This window comes from Drosophila ananassae, chromosome 3R (genome assembly GCF_017639315.1).
Source record: "Drosophila ananassae strain 14024-0371.13 chromosome 3R, ASM1763931v2, whole genome shotgun sequence".
NCBI classification, from domain to species: Eukaryota; Metazoa; Arthropoda; class Insecta; order Diptera; family Drosophilidae; genus Drosophila; species Drosophila ananassae.
The window spans coordinates 15,029,175-15,047,569 of NC_057930.1; the positions used below are offsets into that span (position 1 = coordinate 15,029,175).

Below are 18,395 nucleotides of genomic sequence, written 5' to 3' on the forward strand. Positions count from 1 at the left end.
TTTCCAATTTTTAAATCAAACTACCATCATTACGATTTATTAAAAAAAATTTTCTTAGTTTTCAATGTGACCTTTTTTTAATTAATTCTTTGCTTTAGTTTTAGTTTTACTATTTTGTTGATTTTTTGTATAAAACAACAAGAAGAACTAAGATTACTCTTAAAGGAAAAACAAACAACAAAAAATGAAATAAAAAAAATGAAGTAAAAAAATCCACAACTAATGATTTTTGTGTTTTCTAGCATTTTTAACAACAACAACAAAAAAAAAAGACAAAAATATTTATATACTAATTATATAATAATTAAGCTGATCTGATCCCATAAGACATATTAGACATGCAACTTTCGTCCGACAGCTGCAACTTCATCTTCAACTCAAATGGTGGCCTAAATGTTGGACCAAATCATCATCCCCCTGCTGTGAGAGGCTTTAAGTTGTTTTTCTGTTTAATAATTTGCGCCAGGACACAGAAAAAACAAAAAATTATTACCATCATTAATCGAGTATCATATTATCGTAAATCATAAAAAGTAACAAAGAATTTCGAACAGCTTTACAGCTTTGTTTCAACAAAAAATAAAAAACAAAAAATAAATGGCCTTGTTTCATATTGTACAATTAAGTTGTAAGCATTTTTACATGAGAAATTAAATCAAATATTTAATGCAAATTTATTTCGAGGCACATCTCTTACATTTTTAGCTTAAAAATGTTCATTACTAATATTATAAATGTGTAACTCTTTGTTGCTTAATTGTTGAAGAAACTTTACGTTTGAAGTGCGTACTTACACACAGATACCGCGAGTACAGTCTATCCCATTAATGTACTTTAGGCGTTCTTCTAAAACCAGACTATATACCGATAGATATTTTTGCAAATTAAATACACTTGAAAAATATAATGTATATGTATACAAATCGTAAGTGGGAAAAAAAAAAACAAAAAACATAACTAAGACATCGCCTGAAGAAAGAACGAAAGAAATTTTTAAGTGCAACTTTTTCGAGGGTTTTTCTTTAATTTAGTGCAACTATTACAGTCATATGTAATCGCAAGAAAAAAAACCTTACAAAAAAATTCAAAAAATCACAAAATATGTGCAGTAAGTTTGCTATGAATAGAGGATTGAGAAAAAAAAATGAAACGCTCTAAAATCGTATTTAATTCTATGAAGGAGAACCACAACAGCAACAGCAGTTGGCTATGATAGTAAAAGTTTCAATAAAAATAAACTCTAATAAAAAGTAGATTGTTTTTTATTAAAAGAGGGATTAAAAGACCACCTTAATCCAATTAAAACACACACGAAATTAACATTTACATTTGAATATATTTGCAATATTAAATATGACTTCAATTTCTTCAGTTTTATTTCGCCTAGCTACAGATGAAAACTTTCGTATAATTTATATATAACAATCAATAATCGTTTTAGTTTAATATTAAACTTTATAATACAATTACAAACAGTTCCTCATTTACAATTTGAAATATTACAAAATTTTAATTTAAAATTTGTATACCGACTTTGAGTTTTTTGATTCATTTCAACATTAAAGTTTTTTTTTTGTATTTTTTTGGGGATAGGTTATAGGACTTTGGATGGCTTTAACACTTTTGATTATAATGTTCTGCATTTCGTAATTTTTGATTAGTATTTGCGGCAAAAAGGATTGATGAATCGAATTGGAATGCAATGATTTATGAGGGAATACAATTTTCAAGAGCTCTTCGATAAATTTTCATCCCATCCGAGAGAGAATACTATAAAGTTATATGATAAATTTGGCCAATTAATTGCTAGCACACGATTACAACAACAATGCATTATGGTTACTAGAATTCAGTTTTTGATATGATCATGAATCACAACAATATGTTCTATCCAATATCGATGGAATTAGCAATAATATACAATACGGTGAGTAGGCGGTACGACTGTACATAGTTGAGAAGCTATCAGCTATCCGCTTTTACATTTTTCGATTTTCGTTTTCAATTTGATTATCCATTTTAGAAATTAATTAACAATGGTGGTTAAAAGTTAAAAGTCTGCTTTTAAAAAGGCTAAGCAATATATATCAACATAAAAACTTGTCCAAAATCTACAAAACAATATAATAAATGATTCTTTGGAACAATAGCAAAAGCTTGTGGCAGCTTAAAACCGATTAAAAAAACAATATCCATATAGATAAAGATATAGATATAGCTATGGATATAGATTTTTCGTATATACGTATAGGCTTCTTGTATAAGTATAAGTATGAAGAACGGCAACGTGGAAAGTGTCCGTTTTCGGTACGGCTCAGTCTTCTGCTAAACTCAAAATCGAATGGCGATGATGTTTTGAGGACGTCATGGGCATTTCTTGTAGAGGGTATTGACTCGTCTTGACTATTACTGGCATACTGGCTAACTGGCTAAGCTCTAGGTTAGGCGTTGTTGTTTTCGCCACAGCACTGTATGCAGTCCATGCAATTGTGCTACCTGTTGCCATCACTTTTTCTGTTCATATTCGATGAGGTCAGTTGTACCTACAAAAAAGTTAACACTTTAGTCACATATTTCAATAAAAAAATAAACAAAGATAGAACTGCAATAAAGGCGTGTGAAAAGATTGGAAGGATCATGCAGGCAAGGCTCAAGCGTGCTAGGCGTTAACTGACCTTTAGTCCTTGCATTATTATTTGTGGTATTCTTAAGCATAACGTGTTTCAACTTTACGCACAACAACAAGAGAGTGTCAAGGTAAACAATATGTAAGGTCAACAGAGTTAGAGATAGTGAGAACGGTGAGAAAGTCCATAATAAAGAAGGCTATGTCTTCCACTTGAATTACCTGCAACGATCGTATGGTGTCCAATAAAGCTTTCTTCTCCTCCAGCAAAATACTGATGTCATCCTGGGCGGCCTTCAAATAGGAGCGCAGTACATCTGTTTCCTGTTTGGTTTTTTGTCTGCAAATGGTTTCAGACTCTTAGATGTGATTTTTAATAAAATAAAGATCATAACTCACCTGTAGTTGTCTGTATTTACTTTGGAGTCGACAAGTTGCCGGCGCAGTTGATCATTATCCAACTTCATCTGCTGCATCACCAGCTGCATGGAGAGTAGCTCTCGATCGCGCTCCCGTGGAGCTCCGAACAAGGCACTGCCCAAGGCTTGGTGTTGCGCGGCACTCATGTTTGTGTCTGAAAAGAATATTCTTAAATCTTTGACAGAGCTATAAAGATATAATATCTAACCTATGGGTTGAATGTTAAGCACTCCGTTCTTGTCACGCTCCAATCGCATGCGACCGATGCACAAATTAATGGGCACAGGTCCTGGTGAGGTAATATTAACTGGCGGACGGTCTTCCAGCAAATTAATGCGAACATTTTCCAAGTTTACCTATAAAGCATTAAATAAATATTATTATTTATATAAAAGGTAATGAAGTGAATAACATACAGTCACTGGCATGGGCGGGGAGATGACCTCATCCTCGGCCAAGTCACCTAAACCAATCACGGTGCTCATTGAGAGATCCATATTGATGTCTTTAACTCGAATTTCGGCATGGTGAGTGATCCAACTGGAATATAATAATTTAATTATAATTTTATTGCTGAAAGAATAATAAAGTTCCTACCTCTGAATACGTTTCCTATCAATAATTCCTTCAATATCCTTGGGCATGTTGAGGGTCTCCTCCAACCGCAACCGGATGCAGGGTGGAGCCTCTGGATTGTAGGGCGCCAGGTTCCAGGCTTTACAACGAGCCCCGAACTTTGTCTAAATGTGAAATAAACTCTTTTCAGTGACATCCCATAAAGCTTAACCCAAATAGCCTCTACCATGGAAACCACTAAGGAACAACATGCAAAGCTAGAAGCATACAAATATTCATGCAATGTGGTTGGGATTTGTGTTTCGGGTGGATCTGTTAGGTGTCTGATATGTGGGTGTTTTTTATGACAAAGATGGCAAAATGTTCTCTTGTTGAAGCGGCAGGTGTACTTATTTACTTTGTTTTAACAGTAGAGTGGGTTAGTCTGTGGTTTTTAACGCCAATTGTTAGTTAGTTATTGTGGGTCATAGTAAGTAGGTGCTTCCAGTGTGTGTGGTGACTGTACGGGTACGGGTACTGATACTGGTACTAGTACTGGTTCTGGTACTTGTGGTTAGCTTCAACCGTGTTTGCCTAAGTAACGCTCTATGTCTGAATAAACCAATTTTGTTGCAAATCATAAATCGTCAAGAAAGCAATACCAATGAAATAATAATAGAAATCAAATGGAATACGAGGGGGAATCTATGCATGGAGTTGTTGTGTAAGAAAGAACTAGCAATCGGTTGGCAGACAGCGCTTCGTCTAGTCCAAGACCGCATCATGCTCAAATAACATTCGAATTTGGCGATTCAGAGGCTACAGGATAATCAGAACGCTCCCAGCAAAGTAAATCCCGGGCAGGGGCACACAGGTGGTAATAGAGCCAACTATGACCGCCACCCGATTAGCTACCAACTACGGAACTAATGGCCAAGAACGCCAAAAGTCAAAAAACTACAATTAAATTCATAATCTCGCACCAAAAAACCATTAAATTAATGATAAGAAAATCATAAATTAATTCTGGATAGTATATACAAAGCGTCAAAATAATAATAAAAAATGTTAATCTTAATGTAATTAAAGAATTTCAATTTTTTTGTTTATTGTTTTTTTTATACCTTTTTGGCTTGATGCGCGATCTTATTGTTGTTGTTGGAGTATTGTTGGTTGTTGTTGTTGGTGATTGTTGTTGGTTGTTGTAGTTTTAATTTGTAATTTTGTAATTTTGTAATTTGTTGAAATTAGTGTCATGTAAGGATAGTCAAAAAAAAAATCAATTTACAAAGTATTCGTTTCATGTTGAGATTTTGGATTGCAGTTCGTTTTGTTTTTTTTTTTTGAGATTAGCACACATTGAGATTGATTTTGATTATATATTTAATATCGGTTTTAAGAGAGAAGAGAGAAAACATAATGAGATAATGGTTATATGAGAGTTATCTTACAGAAAAGTTTTCGTTTTTAACACATTGGGGGAAGGACATTCCTCCCCCCAAGAGTTTTAAGAAAAAACAGAAACTTGAAGTGTCTTTTAGATGTTCAGATAAATCGAAAGATATCGAAACATGCAGAAAGTTAAGAAAGTTAGCGCCAAACATTTAATTGAGCAAAATCTTTTAAAAAAATTAACTCAAAAAATCTCTGGATAGATATCCTTTTTTTTCTCTTATTTACAAATCAAACATAAAAAAACAAATGAGAGACAAGAAACTGAAAGAGATTCCAGCGAAAAACATTGAAGAATGTGGCAAAAGTGTACCTGCAACTCATCCCAGGGAATGGCGCCACACTCGTCACAAGACACGGCGGCCACCTGAAGGCGCACCGAGGACTTGGGACCCTCCTGCTGACGGATCAGTTCCACGGTGGTCAACCTTTACAGGGAGATGGAATAAACTATTAGCTTGTATTTAGCGAAAAAAAAAAGAATGTAAAGCAACCTAAAGGTAGCCATGGACACCAGATCCCGTCGCCGCCAAGTACTTCCTTCCGAGGGCTCCGATGGCGAGGATGCATTCGTCTTATAGCTGCTGGGCTGCTCTTCGTACACCTCGCTGGCCACCTCCACCGGCGAGGCCTTCATATTGTTGTCATTGGTGAAGGGATTCAAGCGGAACATCACATCCATGCAGTCCATCGTCTTGTCATCACCCATCACAATGGCATAGTTCTCCGAATCGGAGCTAATGTCGCTCTGAATGGAGAACGTATCACTGGCGTCGTCGTTGGGAGTGCCCGACTTAATGGCCGAGTCGATGGAAGTCATGAAGCTGGAGAAGCCCTTCTTCATGGACAGCAGGCCCGAGTTGATTTCCTTGGTGAGACTGGGAACAGTGTCTCCACCAGCACCGCCTGAGCGACTGCCTCCGCTCTTGCCGCTTCTCTGGGACTGGGTCTGGGACTGCGATTGTGAGGAGATGCCCGTGTCGGGTCGAGATCCCTGGCTGGGTGTCGAGGAAGCCAGTGTTGGAGTGCTCTGTATCTGAACATTGTAGCTGTGAAGTAATGAAGAAGTGAGTTTGGTATAGTATTTAAATATCTTATTAGTCTCACCCATGCGTATTGGGATTGGATATGTGTATGCCACTGTCGAAAGGTGGCTCATTGGTCACTGGAGACGGAGTCTCCACGCTGCCAAACGTATTGCTCTTCAACTGATCCAGTGGCGGTGGTGTGGGCCAGGTTATGTTGCCGCCTGGTTGGATTTCAACAAAGTTTTATATTAAATTCAATTGAAAAACAGAACAGAGGACGATCAGTTACAATATTAAGTATGCAACTCAAGTTGCTGTTTGGGTTAGTAAGTTAGTACAAAGAAACATGCAAGATATAAGAAAAAGTAGCCTAGAGTCGAATGGAAATGCTAATGATGCTGTTAATGATTTCAGATTAGACTTTATCTGCCAGTTGGAGGAGTGTCGAAGGGTCCTACAAAGTGCCTCTCCCAATGCATGATATTTTTGGTTAAAATTGTAAGCGAGAATTACAGCGACAAGTGTGAACTGATTCCTGGCTTAAAGTCTTTTGGAGTGAAGGGTTAGATCTAAAGGCACAACACGGATTTAGTGACAACTACGTGTGGACATTAAGTGTTAAGTGTTTTGCTTTCTTAGTTCGAGTTCTCGCTAGAGTAGAGCTCACTACATGAGTTGGTTAATCGGAGGAGGAGGAGTCACTGTGACATAAAACTAAAGAGGATTGAAGAAGAGACAACAAAAGATATATAAATTCTTACTATTCATGTGTAAATCATCACCCAAACTAGCTGAATCGGGTACGACGCTTTCAGCATCACCACCACTTGATTCCTTACCAGGTGTTGGCGATGGCATCACGAGCGTCACCTCGATCTGCGGCACAACGCACCCAAAAATAATAGACTTTTGTTCGTTTTGCTGAAAGTTACAAAATAAAATTATTAATAAATTATAATTTAAGATATATTAAACTCTAAAATACCTTTTGCAAGATGCGCTCGGCATCCAGGTTCAGAAACGTGGTCATTTCGTTTAGCTCCTCGGCCAGGCGCAGCAGGAAGAGCAGCTGGTAGTGATCGATTTGCAGGCTGACTAAGTTGGAAATGTGGGCGATGGCGTGGACATCTGCTGTCCGGTCGGGAGCAGGAGCCGGTGGAGATGCACCCAAATCCCCTGCTAGTCGTACATCCTCGTCGCTTAGGAATGGATTGCACGGCTGGAGCGGTGGCAAGGTAGGTAGCGGAGGTAAGCCCACGCTCTCCATGCTGGCCGCAGCGCCGTTCTTTCCCACATCCAGTTGTGCCTGGGCGGAGCCGGAGTGTAGCCACAATGTAATGGGCACCGCGTCCACGAACGGAATGGATTTGTTGGGGCCCAGGGATCGGGCGCCCAGAAAATCCACCCACACTGGGTCCAGCTTGATGCACCACACATCGCGCGGCTCCAGCCACATGACATAGCGGGACAGGTACTGCGTGGATGCGGAGCGCGGCAGTTGCTGTCCCCCCGAAGGGGACCCTGGAGACATCATGCTGACATCTGAAGCTGCCACATGCGACAGAATTCGATCCGTAACGATGCACATATCGCCCTCCACGGACGGAAAACCAGAACCGAATACCAGCGATCCCTCCTGCAGGGAGTGCAGTGCTTGAGCCAGATCCGCTCGGGAACTGCCCATTTCCCGGATGTTGGTCAGTGCAAACCTAGACACCTGGATCTGCATCGTCTTGGGCCTGTCCTTCTGGCTGGGGGCATCCACCGCTGCCTCCATGACGACGCGCGGCATAATCGCCTCCACCTTGACATCCATGTACATCAGATTGGGCTCCTGATCGACATTCACGCCAGCCATCTGTGTGCCATTGGAGCCATTGGAGGCAATCGAGCCGCGCGCGCTCTGTTGCAAAGGATGCTGCATCTGTGGCTGCTGGGAGCCAGATCCAACGCTCGTTCGAAGCAAGCTCTCGTGAAGATTGAGGCCGAAGGAGTTGAGCCAAAGAATTGAGCTGAGATCGAAGTGCACCTGAATGGGGTTGACATGCACGAAGATCTTTGATGGCGGCACTGGAAGTAGATAATATTATTAATAGCTACTCATAGCACCTTAGTCGAGATACTCACGTGGAAAGACAAAGTCTCCTGGGTAGTAGAAATAGGTATACTCTGCGTGTATGATGGGCATCTCGGCTGGAAACGAATATCGGTCCTTGTCGCCTGAAAATCGCATAGAAAATCGGTTTATTTCAATTATTTAACAAATTCTAATGCGAATTAAGCATAAAATGCATTCAGCGAGGTCATAATCTTATGAGATATTCACCTGAGGATTTACTTTTCCGTTTATGTTGTGCTACAATTAGCAATGACAATATTCGCACAACAACAAAAGCAGATTAGATGATATCATGGATGGAATGAATTAGTAGTCAGACAAAAGCAACGAGACAAAAATATATGGTTTAATGCTTAGATTAGTAGTTATGTTTAGCTTCATCTGATCTCTGTTCTGCACAGATTCAGTTCTTTACTTATTTTTTTAGCTTGTGTTTTATTGGAAGATGTTATGTGAGCGTGTCATGTTAGTTGTGAGGTGTTTGGTTCTGTTTTTAGGATCATTCATACCCGAAACGAATTCCTTGGGCATGGCTTTCTTCCCGGATGTTGTTACTCTGTACAGGGTGAAGTCCTCGATCCGCAGAATCACACAAGAACTCATTAGCTTGGCCAGGTTCTCTAGCGTGCTCCGCTGCTGTGCCGCCTGGGAGAGCTGACTGTTCGCTGAGGCCGTTCCAGACCCAAAAGAACCCCCACCCGAGCCTCCTGCTCCACCGACTGCTGTGGGAGTGCTGCTGCCATTTGAGTAATTTCCCGCTCCATGTTGGGAGCCCAGCATGCTGGCATTCAGCATTATGGGTGAGGCTGGAGCACTCCTCTCCAGGGGCGCATGCGTGGCTGGCCGATTCGGCTGGCTCAGGCTGAGCACTGCTTCGCGGAAAGCATTGAGCGATTCCTTCAGCCACAGAGCCGGCGCCACCGATGCCTCCTTGTACTTGGCCCAGTGCGAGCGATCGGACTTGGCCAGGTGGTAGGGATAGTAGTCCACCTGGAAGGCAGTCACCGACACCTGCAGGGCACCGCCCTTGTCCAGCTCGGGGTAACTGGAGCGACCATCGCCCTCGTCGTCGCACAGATGGAGGTCGATGCGCTGGCTGAAGAAGTGATACGACGTCTCCCGTACATCGAAGGCATTGAACATGCGCTGAGCGTTCGTGGTGTGTGCCGATTCGGAGAGACGGTTCTGCTGCTGCTCCACTTGGGCCTTGTACTCCGGCAAAGTCTGGAAAAAATAATACATTTTTAAAGACGTTAAATTAAAGGGGATAATGACAAAAAAGCCTTCACTTCCATGCCATCTTAACAATTTAGGGAATGGATACCACCAGAAAAGTTACCAAAAAATCTGACAAAATTAATTATTTCTAGATTTTGATGCAGATTGATGGACAATCGACGTAGAAATCGTTTGAGGTATTCCGCTCAAGAATCGGATTCAAATTGGCAAAGATATAGCCATCGCGGTGGGCCATATTGGCCTCCCCATGCACTTTCTACATTTTGAAGGGGATCCCTCAGAAAATTTAACAAAAAATCTAAAAAATATTTTGTTTCTAGATTTTGATGCAGATTGGTGGAGAATTGATCTAGAATTCGTTTGAGGTACTTCGCTCAAGAATCAGATATAAATTGGCCAAGATATAGCCTTCGCAGTGGGCCATATTGGCCTCCCTATGCACTTTCTACATTTTGAAGGGGATCCCTCAGAAAATTTAACAAAAAATCTAAAAAATATTTCGTTTCTAGATTTTGATGCAGATTGGTGGAGAATTGATCTAGAATTCGTTTGAGGTACTTCGCTCAAGAATCGGATGCGAACTGGCAAAGATATAGCCTTCGCAGTGGGCCATATTGGCCTCCCCATGCCCTTTCTACATTTTGAAGGGGACCCTCAGAAAATTTAACAAAAAATCTAAAAAATATTTCGTTTCTAGATTTTGATGCAGATTGGTGGAGAATCGATCTACAATTCGTTTGAGGTACTTCGCTCAAGAATCGGATATAAATTGGCCAAGATATAGCCTCCGCAGTGGGCCATATTGGCCTCCCCGTGCACCTTCTACATTTTGAAGGGGACCCCTCAGAAAATTAAACAAAAAATCTAAAAAATATTCGTCTGTAGATTTTGATGCAGAACGATGGGTAATCCATCTCCGAATCATTTAAGGTATTCCGCTCAAGATTCGGACTCTACATGGCATAGATATGAGCATATTCCCTAGACGAATAAAAAAAGCGAGCAGAATTACCTGCATTTTGCGAGCAGCCTTCGACTTCTGTGTGGCATGTGTGGCAGCCTTAATCAAGCCGGATAGAGAGTCCACAAAATGCAGAGCTGCCTTGAGCTGCGAGTCTGTGAGCACCCACAGCAGATCGTCCAGGATGAGGACCAAGCGGGAAGCGAGCAGAGAACAGTCCGAGAGCCGTTTGCGAATCGTGATCCGGCATCGGGCATGATTGGTGAGGAGTCGCAGCGGAGTCAGCGACTTGTCCTGAGTGGAACTGGCCTCGATGCGCACCGTCTGCCAAGAGAGCTCCTTGAATATCAAAATAATTCCCTTCTGGGCGTCCTTGAGCCGTGTCAGGCGGAGATCAGCGTTGGCCCATTTCGGCGTTTTGGATTCCACGCGGATACGGGACATCTGCACCGAGGCCGTGAAGGCGGCGCTGACGAAGTTCACGTTGACGGTGTTGACCACAATGGTGATGCCGTCGACCACCTTGTGGATGAAGCTGTATTTACCCTGAGGCACTTGTGGCAGAGCAGCTGCGGCGGCTGTTGGAGATCCAGCTCCTCCTCCACCCGCATCCCTAGCCGTGGGATTGCAGGTCTCGATTGTGATGCGCACTTCGTCGAGGGTCTGAGTGGAAGAGAAAAAAAAAAAAAATTATAGATTAAAATTGCTTATATAATCCATTAAAGTTGGATGCCAGCCAGTTGCAATCAAACCAAATGGATAGAAAGTCCTTACTGTATCCACTTTATGGTTTTTAATCCCCACAGATTACTCACCAAGGTGATGGGCACGCTCTTGAGCTTAGTCCAGCTAATTCTAAAGGAGACATGGTTGCACCAGGCGGAGGTAAGCCGCAGCCAGCTGGGCAGCTCCAGCAGCTCGGTGAGCACTCGCTCATCCAGCTCCAGGTTAGATAGCTCACCCTCGCCCCGGAACGTGCTTAGGTTTATTTTGTCCGAGGAGAGGTTCTTCGTGTAGCTATATATGGGAGTGTGGTTGGGAAGATAAGAGAGAGAACCATATGTGAGTCGTCTGCTTGTCTCGCCAATTATTTCAGCCTCGTTGCACATGTCAGATTGCGTTAAACAGGGGATGGTAGAGTGGTAGTTGAAAGGGAGAATGTCTAACTAACTTAGGCCAGAGTAGCTTAAGACCAGATTGTTCTATAAATAAATAGTCCCTATGAGAGTAAGACTAGTATCTAGAGGTAGAAGGTGATAGCAGGTGGAAGAAAGATATGATTATTTTGGTGACTAACTCACTACTATTACTTCCATTGTTTATCTGGAAGTATTTCTTCATTTCTCTGTGTATAAAAGAAATCTTAGTAGATACAAACTAGGGTAGTAGGGTGGCATATGGGAGGTGAACTGTCGGCGCCAGATGGAAGCTGGTTGCCATCAATTGACCCATTTCTTGCTAATGGCTGAGCATAATTGAACTCAAACTACCGACACTGATTGAGTTAGAGCGGTGGTAGCGGTTCAGGGGTTTGCAATTTCCTTAACTTATTACTTAAAAACTTTTATTCAAGAATTAAACTAAATCCCAATTCCGAATACCCCTGCCAATAATAAATGCAAGGACCAGGTGAGTTGCCAAAACTTCGACATCTCGGCGGGGGAATAAAAAGCTTTTCTTTAACTTTTTTTCCTCGAAACTTCAGCAACAAGTTTGCTTTGCATTAAGACCTCAGACCTGAGTTACAAACTTGGCTTGTTTGGCAGCGTAATTGCTTGGAAACGATGCGAGAAAGGTGCTAAAGAGGCCTGGAGGGATTCCAGTGGCAAGTGTCGCACAAAAAGTGCCCACAAAGGGGTCCCAAGACAATGTCAATATGTAAACGGATAAATATGCCTTTGTTTAACCAAGTGGCAGGACGCGGTGTCTTGGAGTTCATGAGTGGGGAGAAGGTTATATAAAAATAGATAGAACTCGAGGTTCAGATAGGCAGAAGGTTAAAACTAATTGACAGGGTTTAGGGTATAAAAATATGAAAATTAGGTATTTATTGATACTTTTATAGTTACTTAACTATGCTACTTAATAAATACAATAAACCTTCTGACAGAATTAATAACAATTTAATGTCCCTTCTTGTAATTTAAATTTTTAAATAATTATACTAAATTTTGGCTCAAATGTGAGTCATTTTTTGCTTATTCTTGAAGAAGTAAGCATGAGTGAGTGGGACTTTTCTGTTTTATGGTCATAAATAAAGTTTATAGATAAGAGAAAAGGTAAGTAAGATTTTTTAATAGAAAATTATGGATACTAACTACTTTTGTTTAGGCAGAAGAGCAAGAATTGTTTAAAATTACAAGTAAACATTTGTTTTTCGTGAATATGAAGCTCCCATGGCACATATATCTTTTTAAGACCTCTAACCACCAGGTTATCGGGTAACCATCATAAACCATATTGAGGGAAAAAGGTAAAAAATTGAATTTCAGATGCAAATGCCCGAGGCGGATGGGAAGGGGGAACATTTTTCAATTTCAAGACGGCGCCAGTAAAAAATAATAAACTTTTCCAAGCGGCGACCAGAAGAGAGAGGCCTGCAGTGCGTGGGAGGAAATTGGCAATCCACTTGTTACTGTCGAAGGGGCCAGCTCCAGCGATGGGGGCGGGAGCAGGCCGATGGGAAACAAATTAGCAAGGGGCCAAGCAGCCAAACGATAAAGGCGGCATAAAAGCGGGCAGGGACAGGTGATGAGTGGGAGTTGATGGGAGGGAGGCTGTGAAAAATACACACACACAGATACACTGCCTAGCAGATAGAGGGAAAAAAGCTGGGAAAAATCAATTCAATCTCCAAGCGCTCCCCGCCTTGCAATCTGGCGCGACACGAGTGCAGTTAATTGAGTTTCAATTCTGGATGCATAATTCAGTTTTCCATCCGACTATAGATTAACACTTATCGCTTACATTGACAAATGCTTGAGAAGTTGATTTTTTATCAGCGAGACCATCTTGTGACGTCAGCAGCTTTCGGGGATAAAACAAACAACAATAAGCAACTGGTCCGGGGGAGTTCGATTCAACTTGATCCGCGTCGCATCCCTGGGTTTCACTTAGAGGCACTTGATTCGAGAACTGTTTAGCTGGCAATCCGCTGTATAATTTTTTTTTCCTCTCCTGATGTATTGGAATTTTCGGTGGTGCAACTGGCACTCGTATCGAATCCGATTGGAATGCAATCACTCGCGAGTCAACTGGGCGCTGTACGGCGATCACATAGCCAGGCTCACACACGGGAGTGTCGGATGCAATCAGTCTGCTCTGGGATTAGTCATGTTTTTGGGGACACTCTCGGCGATAACGGTGGCAGTTCTGATGGAAGTAGACCCAAGGATTTCGCAGTTGGTATTGTTTGGAATTCGTTGGTAGTGTGGCTGCCTCCAATAAAGGGATTGCGCCGAACTGCCGGCAAAAACGGGACATTTGGTCACATCGGGCATATTTTGTTTCCTCAAAATTCAGATATATGATGGGAGAAATGTTAACCTAGAAACCTAGTGTAGCTATTTCAAATATTATTTATATAAAAGAAAAAAAAATTAACAAAATCTAAAATTCTAATATTTCTTGAGTAGGTGCTGTGCAACATCGCAAAGAGGCAAAACAGTGTTGAGAAATACGCAAAGTGGCCCGAAGTCGTTTTCCCACAGCTGTGCGATTTATCTGTCCCTGGAAAATCGCTCGTTTTGCATTTTGTGTTTCTGTCTCTCGTTCCCGTTCCTGCTGATAAAAAGGATTCAACCACCTTAACCACAACTAAAAAGCAGCACTATGTCCAGTAGCGAGGCGCCTGACGCGCTGGTGGAGCAAGTGGTTGAGGTGACTGCCTGCTCGGCGGACGAAGCTAGGCATTATCTGGGTGCCTGCGCCAACGATGTGGCCGCCGCCGTTGCTCTTTTCTTCGAGCAGGCTGCATCCACATCTGGCGCTGCACCAGCTGCCCCCTCGCTTCCCTTACTCGACGACGAGACGGAGGTGAGGGCGCCCATTGCCCCAGTGCGCGAGCAACTGATCATGCCTGAGGACGATAACTTCTTCGCGTCGGGCAGTAGCAGCCGCCTGTCGCGCGTATCGCAGAGGGTAAAGGTGTGCCCGCTTAGGGACTTTGCCCGTGAAGGGGCCCTGATGGAGGAACAACTACAGGCTACTGGTGTCTACTCGGATCCGAGCGCCCATCGACGGCGTCGAGAGCGCTCTGCACAGATGGTTGTGGCCGGGCAGGCTATTGCCCTTAACAATCGCTCCACAGCCGGCTCTACCAGCACAGCTCGTCTCGGAGACCTGTTCCGCCCGCCTACAGACATCACTTACTCCGGAACACTGACTGCTGCTCGGGAATTTGCCACCAAGAGGCAACGCTGGTTGCTAGTTAACGTCCAAAGCGACAATTTCCAATCTCAGACCATGAACCGAGATGTGTGGTCCGACAAGGAATTAAAGAAACTGGTGCGCCGCCAGTTTACTTTCTGGCAAGTGGACAACGACACTTCCGAGGGCAGGCGCTTTGTTGCTTTCTACCGATGTGCCACGCTTCCCTATCTGTGCGTGATCGATCCCCGCACTGGCGAGGAGGTGTGGCGTAGTCCACAACCAAATCAGGAGAATGTTCTGCCCGATTTGCGTCAGTTCTTAAAGGAGCATCGCGATTTCATAGAGGAGGACGCTCCCAGCACCTCTAAGCGGGGCGCCATTCAAATTGATGATTCACAGGATGGCGACACAGAGGCATCCTGTTCCTCAACAGCCAGCACTCCTAAAAAGAGAGCAAAGCTCCTGGAACTAACGGAGGAGGAGCAACTGGAGCTGGCCATTAAGAATTCCATGAACGAGAACGGAGGAGGCTCTAAGCCAGGTAGCCAGGTGGACGGAGCCAGCGACAACGAGAGTCTAGAAGAGTTTGATGATGAAGAGCTGAAGGGAGTAACCGCCGCTTCATATGAGAACCAGCTGGGAGAAGCCAAGGATGAACTAACTGCTCTTAAACTACGCCTGCTTAACGCCGCCGGATCGGATGAAATGGTTCAGCTGCGCTGGCCCTCAGATACCAAGCTGGAGACTCTACGGCTCTACATTCGTCAAACGCACAAGCACATCCCCCAAAACGGCTACAAGCTCATTTGCGCCTTTCCGCGAAAAACGCTCGAGACGGAGCACAATAACAGCTCACTGAAAGAGCTCGGTCTGCATCCTTCGGCCAACCTGCATCTCACGCTGGACGATTAAGCGCCAGCAATACATATTCACCCACTACCCTCGTTGGTCTCAATTCGTTGTCAAAAAAAGAAAATATATGATTGAGCATATTTATTTACAAGTCTGTCTTTCGTCTCCGTCAACTTGATGGCGGGATTGTCGCCGCCGAAGAGGAAACTCCCTATTAATTAACACTCTGTCTTAAATTTAAGTGAACGCGTATTGAATAAAGTTTAGAAATGCTAATGCCTACCGAAATGTTGTATTTCCACAAGCTATCTAAAAAAAACAAAAGAAAATGAAATAAAATGATTAGTCTAAGAGGTCTCGATGTATCAAATTTTTTTTATCATAGTCATTTTCAAATTTCGATGCATTCCAGTAGCTGGATTCAAACGCAAGGCAGGATTAATGAAAAAATAAATGTTTAAAATCCTAAAACTTATATTTTTTAATAAAATATGGTACTATTTTTTTCCCAGTCACTGTAAAAAGCTAAACAGAAATCAGCTGTTGCCACCGCATGCTTGATTCTGAGTGGCTCATGCCTTAAATATCATATTTATTAAATATATTAATTAAAATAAAAACGAATCCATGTCGAAGCCAATTACCTTTGTGACGGGCAATGCCAAGAAGCTGGAGGAACTGGTTGCCATTCTGGGTCCCACTTTTCCACGCACCATTGTCTCCAAAAAGATCGATCTGCCGGAGTTGCAAGGTAAAATGTATTAGCTACGCTATTAAAACATAAATTAATTAATATATTCTAGGAGAAATTGATGAGATTGCAATCAAGAAGTGCAAGGAAGCGGCACGCCACGTAAATGGTCCTGTTCTGGTGGAGGACACCAGCTTGTGCTTCAATGCCCTTGAGGGTTTGCCGGGTCCGTATATCAAGTGGTTCTTGGAGAAACTGAAGCCGGAGGGCTTGTGCCGGTTGCTTGAGGGCTGGGAAGATAAATCTGCCCAGGCAATCTGTACATTCGGCTATTGCGAGGATGCGGATGCGGAACCGCAGCTCTTCAAGGGAATCACTGATGGCGATATTGTTAGTCCCCGCGGACCAAGGGCCTTTGGATGGTGAGATATCGCCCACAATTGCAGTTGCATAAGCTAACTGATTATAGTTCAATTAATTATTTTTATTGCGATAATTGCAGGGACCCCGTGTTCCAACCCAAGGGCTATGATAAGACCTACGCCGAGCTGCCGAAAGCAGAGAAAAACACCATATCGCACCGCTATCGTGCCCTCGCCCAACTGCAACAGCACTTCGATAAGCTGGACAAACTGGAGAAATAAAATCGCAAACTATGCAAACTAATGATCTAGGACTCTTTATTTGAAGTTGCTCATTTGTTCTACAATGTCGAGAAATCGTTGCTAACTAAGTTTATTTGTTTTCGAGTTCACTTCTCTGTTTCTGCATCGTCTTCCTAATCATCCTTCTTGCTTTTGGGCTTCTTTCCTTGGGCTTTCGCATCCTTGACAACGCCGGCTGGCTTGTTCCAGTAATAGATCAATTGTGACAGGATCACACCGTTCGCAAAGGTGGACGCAATAAAGGTGACGATGATCATGGTGTCACCAGTCTCCTGAATAGATGTGAAGATGCGGGCCACCGACCCGGCAAACATCATTATCACAGTGGCAGCGGACAACTGTCCGGTGGATCCAGCCTGGTAGTTAGTGTACGCCTGCGAGAGCTTGCCCACCAAGAGAATGGGAATGTTGCAGCTCTGGATGGTGAACAAGACTTTCATAGAAGTCAGTCCAGAGTTAAGGACGAACATCAGCACAAGATATCCAATTAGAAACGCTCCGGCTTGTAGCTTGCGACCATTGAAGTAAATAACCAGAACAGCGATGGCAACAGTCTGAATGGCCAGGAAGGTGTTGTCGCCCCAAGCACTGAATGGGTAGCCGTGCATAAAGTTATATGACAGGTGGAACGAGATGGCCAGCAAGTCTAGCACCACTCCCATAATGTTAATGCCCTCGCCAGACTTGCTGTTGAGGATCTTGAGCACTTGCGGCACCTTCACCAGCACGGACCCGGCAATGATGGCCAGGCCAAGGCCCTTGCTCAGCAGAGCCTTGAAACAGGGAACTGCGAATGAATATAATACGTTATTAATTTCCCAATCTGGATTACCGGCAACTTACTGTCCAAGAAGTTGTGCTCGAGGAAGTAGTTGTCATAACACTTCTCGCTCATGAGGAAGAGCGCTCCTTTCTTGATAATATCAGTCATTTTGTGCTTCTAGTTATCACAGAGGTCGAAGTTAATTAGTAAGTGCCCTCTATTTTAGCTCTGCCCGTATCCGGTGTTATCAAGCCGCTTGCCGTGATTGCTGTGGCTGGCGAATGAAATTGAAAGCACCTATATAGCTGAACACGTAATGCCGAAGAAGTTAATCCCCAGTGGCGAATTTGGCGTGAAATGAGCCGATAAGGTCAGGTACTTATAACTTATCCGTAGCTTCGTAGCTAAACTATATATTGTTGACAAAATATCAAGATTATGACAGCTTTCCCTTTGAAGTATGCCAAAAGTTGAAAATGCGATGTGGTTTTTTACGTTGTACAACACTGGCCACAGTAAAACTAAATCTGAAAATATTGATATTTTGTAATAACAACTTTAAAATTTTCTTTCATTATAATGAAATAATCATTTATTATCTAAACAAATGATTATAAAAGAACATTCCTTAAAATAATTCAGGATTAATTTTG

The 18,395-nt window shown here is 42.6% G+C and overlaps 4 protein-coding genes across 9 annotated transcripts; 2 read left to right on the forward strand and 2 right to left on the reverse strand.

The window, feature by feature from the left end:
• Nucleotides 1–1,316: 1,316 nt before the first annotated feature.
• LOC6498514 (UHRF1-binding protein 1) lies at nt 1,317–13,865 on the reverse strand. Of its 5 annotated transcripts, none has more exons than XM_032455372.2 (18): nt 13,368–13,865; nt 11,216–11,417; nt 10,452–11,063; nt 8,710–9,424; nt 8,408–8,437; nt 8,209–8,301; nt 7,067–8,151; nt 6,921–7,002; nt 6,161–6,302; nt 5,548–6,102; nt 5,367–5,481; nt 4,726–4,746; nt 3,644–3,786; nt 3,463–3,586; nt 3,255–3,402; nt 3,026–3,200; nt 2,849–2,966; nt 1,317–2,543 (listed from the first exon to the last, which is right to left on the reverse strand). In XM_032455372.2, the coding sequence occupies exons 1-18, from the start codon at nt 13,409–13,411 to the stop codon at nt 2,493–2,495; spliced, it is 4,455 nt and encodes a 1,484-aa protein (XP_032311263.1). In that variant the 5' UTR covers nt 13,412–13,865; the 3' UTR covers nt 1,317–2,492. The 5 variants fall into 5 exon arrangements, with proteins under 5 accessions (XP_032311263.1, XP_032311261.1, XP_032311264.1 ...); XM_032455370.2 differs by having other exon boundaries at nt 6,843–7,002; XM_032455373.2 differs by lacking the exon at nt 8,408–8,437.
• A 111-nt stretch (nt 13,866–13,976) lies between these two features.
• On the forward strand, nt 13,977–15,911 carry LOC6496991 (UBX domain-containing protein 7). Its single transcript, XM_001962940.4, has one exon. It carries the CDS (start codon nt 14,232–14,234, stop codon nt 15,681–15,683), a length of 1,452 nt encoding a protein of 483 aa, XP_001962976.1. The 5' UTR covers nt 13,977–14,231; the 3' UTR covers nt 15,684–15,911.
• Nucleotides 15,912–16,087: 176 nt separating this feature from the next.
• Nucleotides 16,088–16,980, forward strand: LOC6496992 (inosine triphosphate pyrophosphatase). Its single transcript, XM_001962939.4, has 3 exons — nt 16,088–16,374; nt 16,427–16,736; nt 16,817–16,980. The coding sequence occupies exons 1-3, from the start codon at nt 16,251–16,253 to the stop codon at nt 16,956–16,958; spliced, it is 576 nt and encodes a 191-aa protein (XP_001962975.1). The 5' UTR covers nt 16,088–16,250; the 3' UTR covers nt 16,959–16,980.
• Nucleotides 16,978–18,262, reverse strand: LOC6498512 (mannose-P-dolichol utilization defect 1 protein homolog). Of its 2 annotated transcripts, XM_001962938.4 has the most exons (3): nt 18,003–18,239; nt 17,823–17,919; nt 16,978–17,766 (listed from the first exon to the last, which is right to left on the reverse strand). In XM_001962938.4, exons 2-3 carry the CDS (start codon nt 17,908–17,910, stop codon nt 17,093–17,095), a joined length of 762 nt encoding a protein of 253 aa, XP_001962974.1. In that variant the 5' UTR covers nt 17,911–17,919; nt 18,003–18,239; the 3' UTR covers nt 16,978–17,092. The 2 variants fall into 2 exon arrangements, with proteins under 2 accessions (XP_001962974.1, XP_032311268.1); XM_032455377.2 differs by having other exon boundaries at nt 17,823–18,262.
• Between the last annotated feature and the right edge of the window lie 133 nt (nt 18,263–18,395).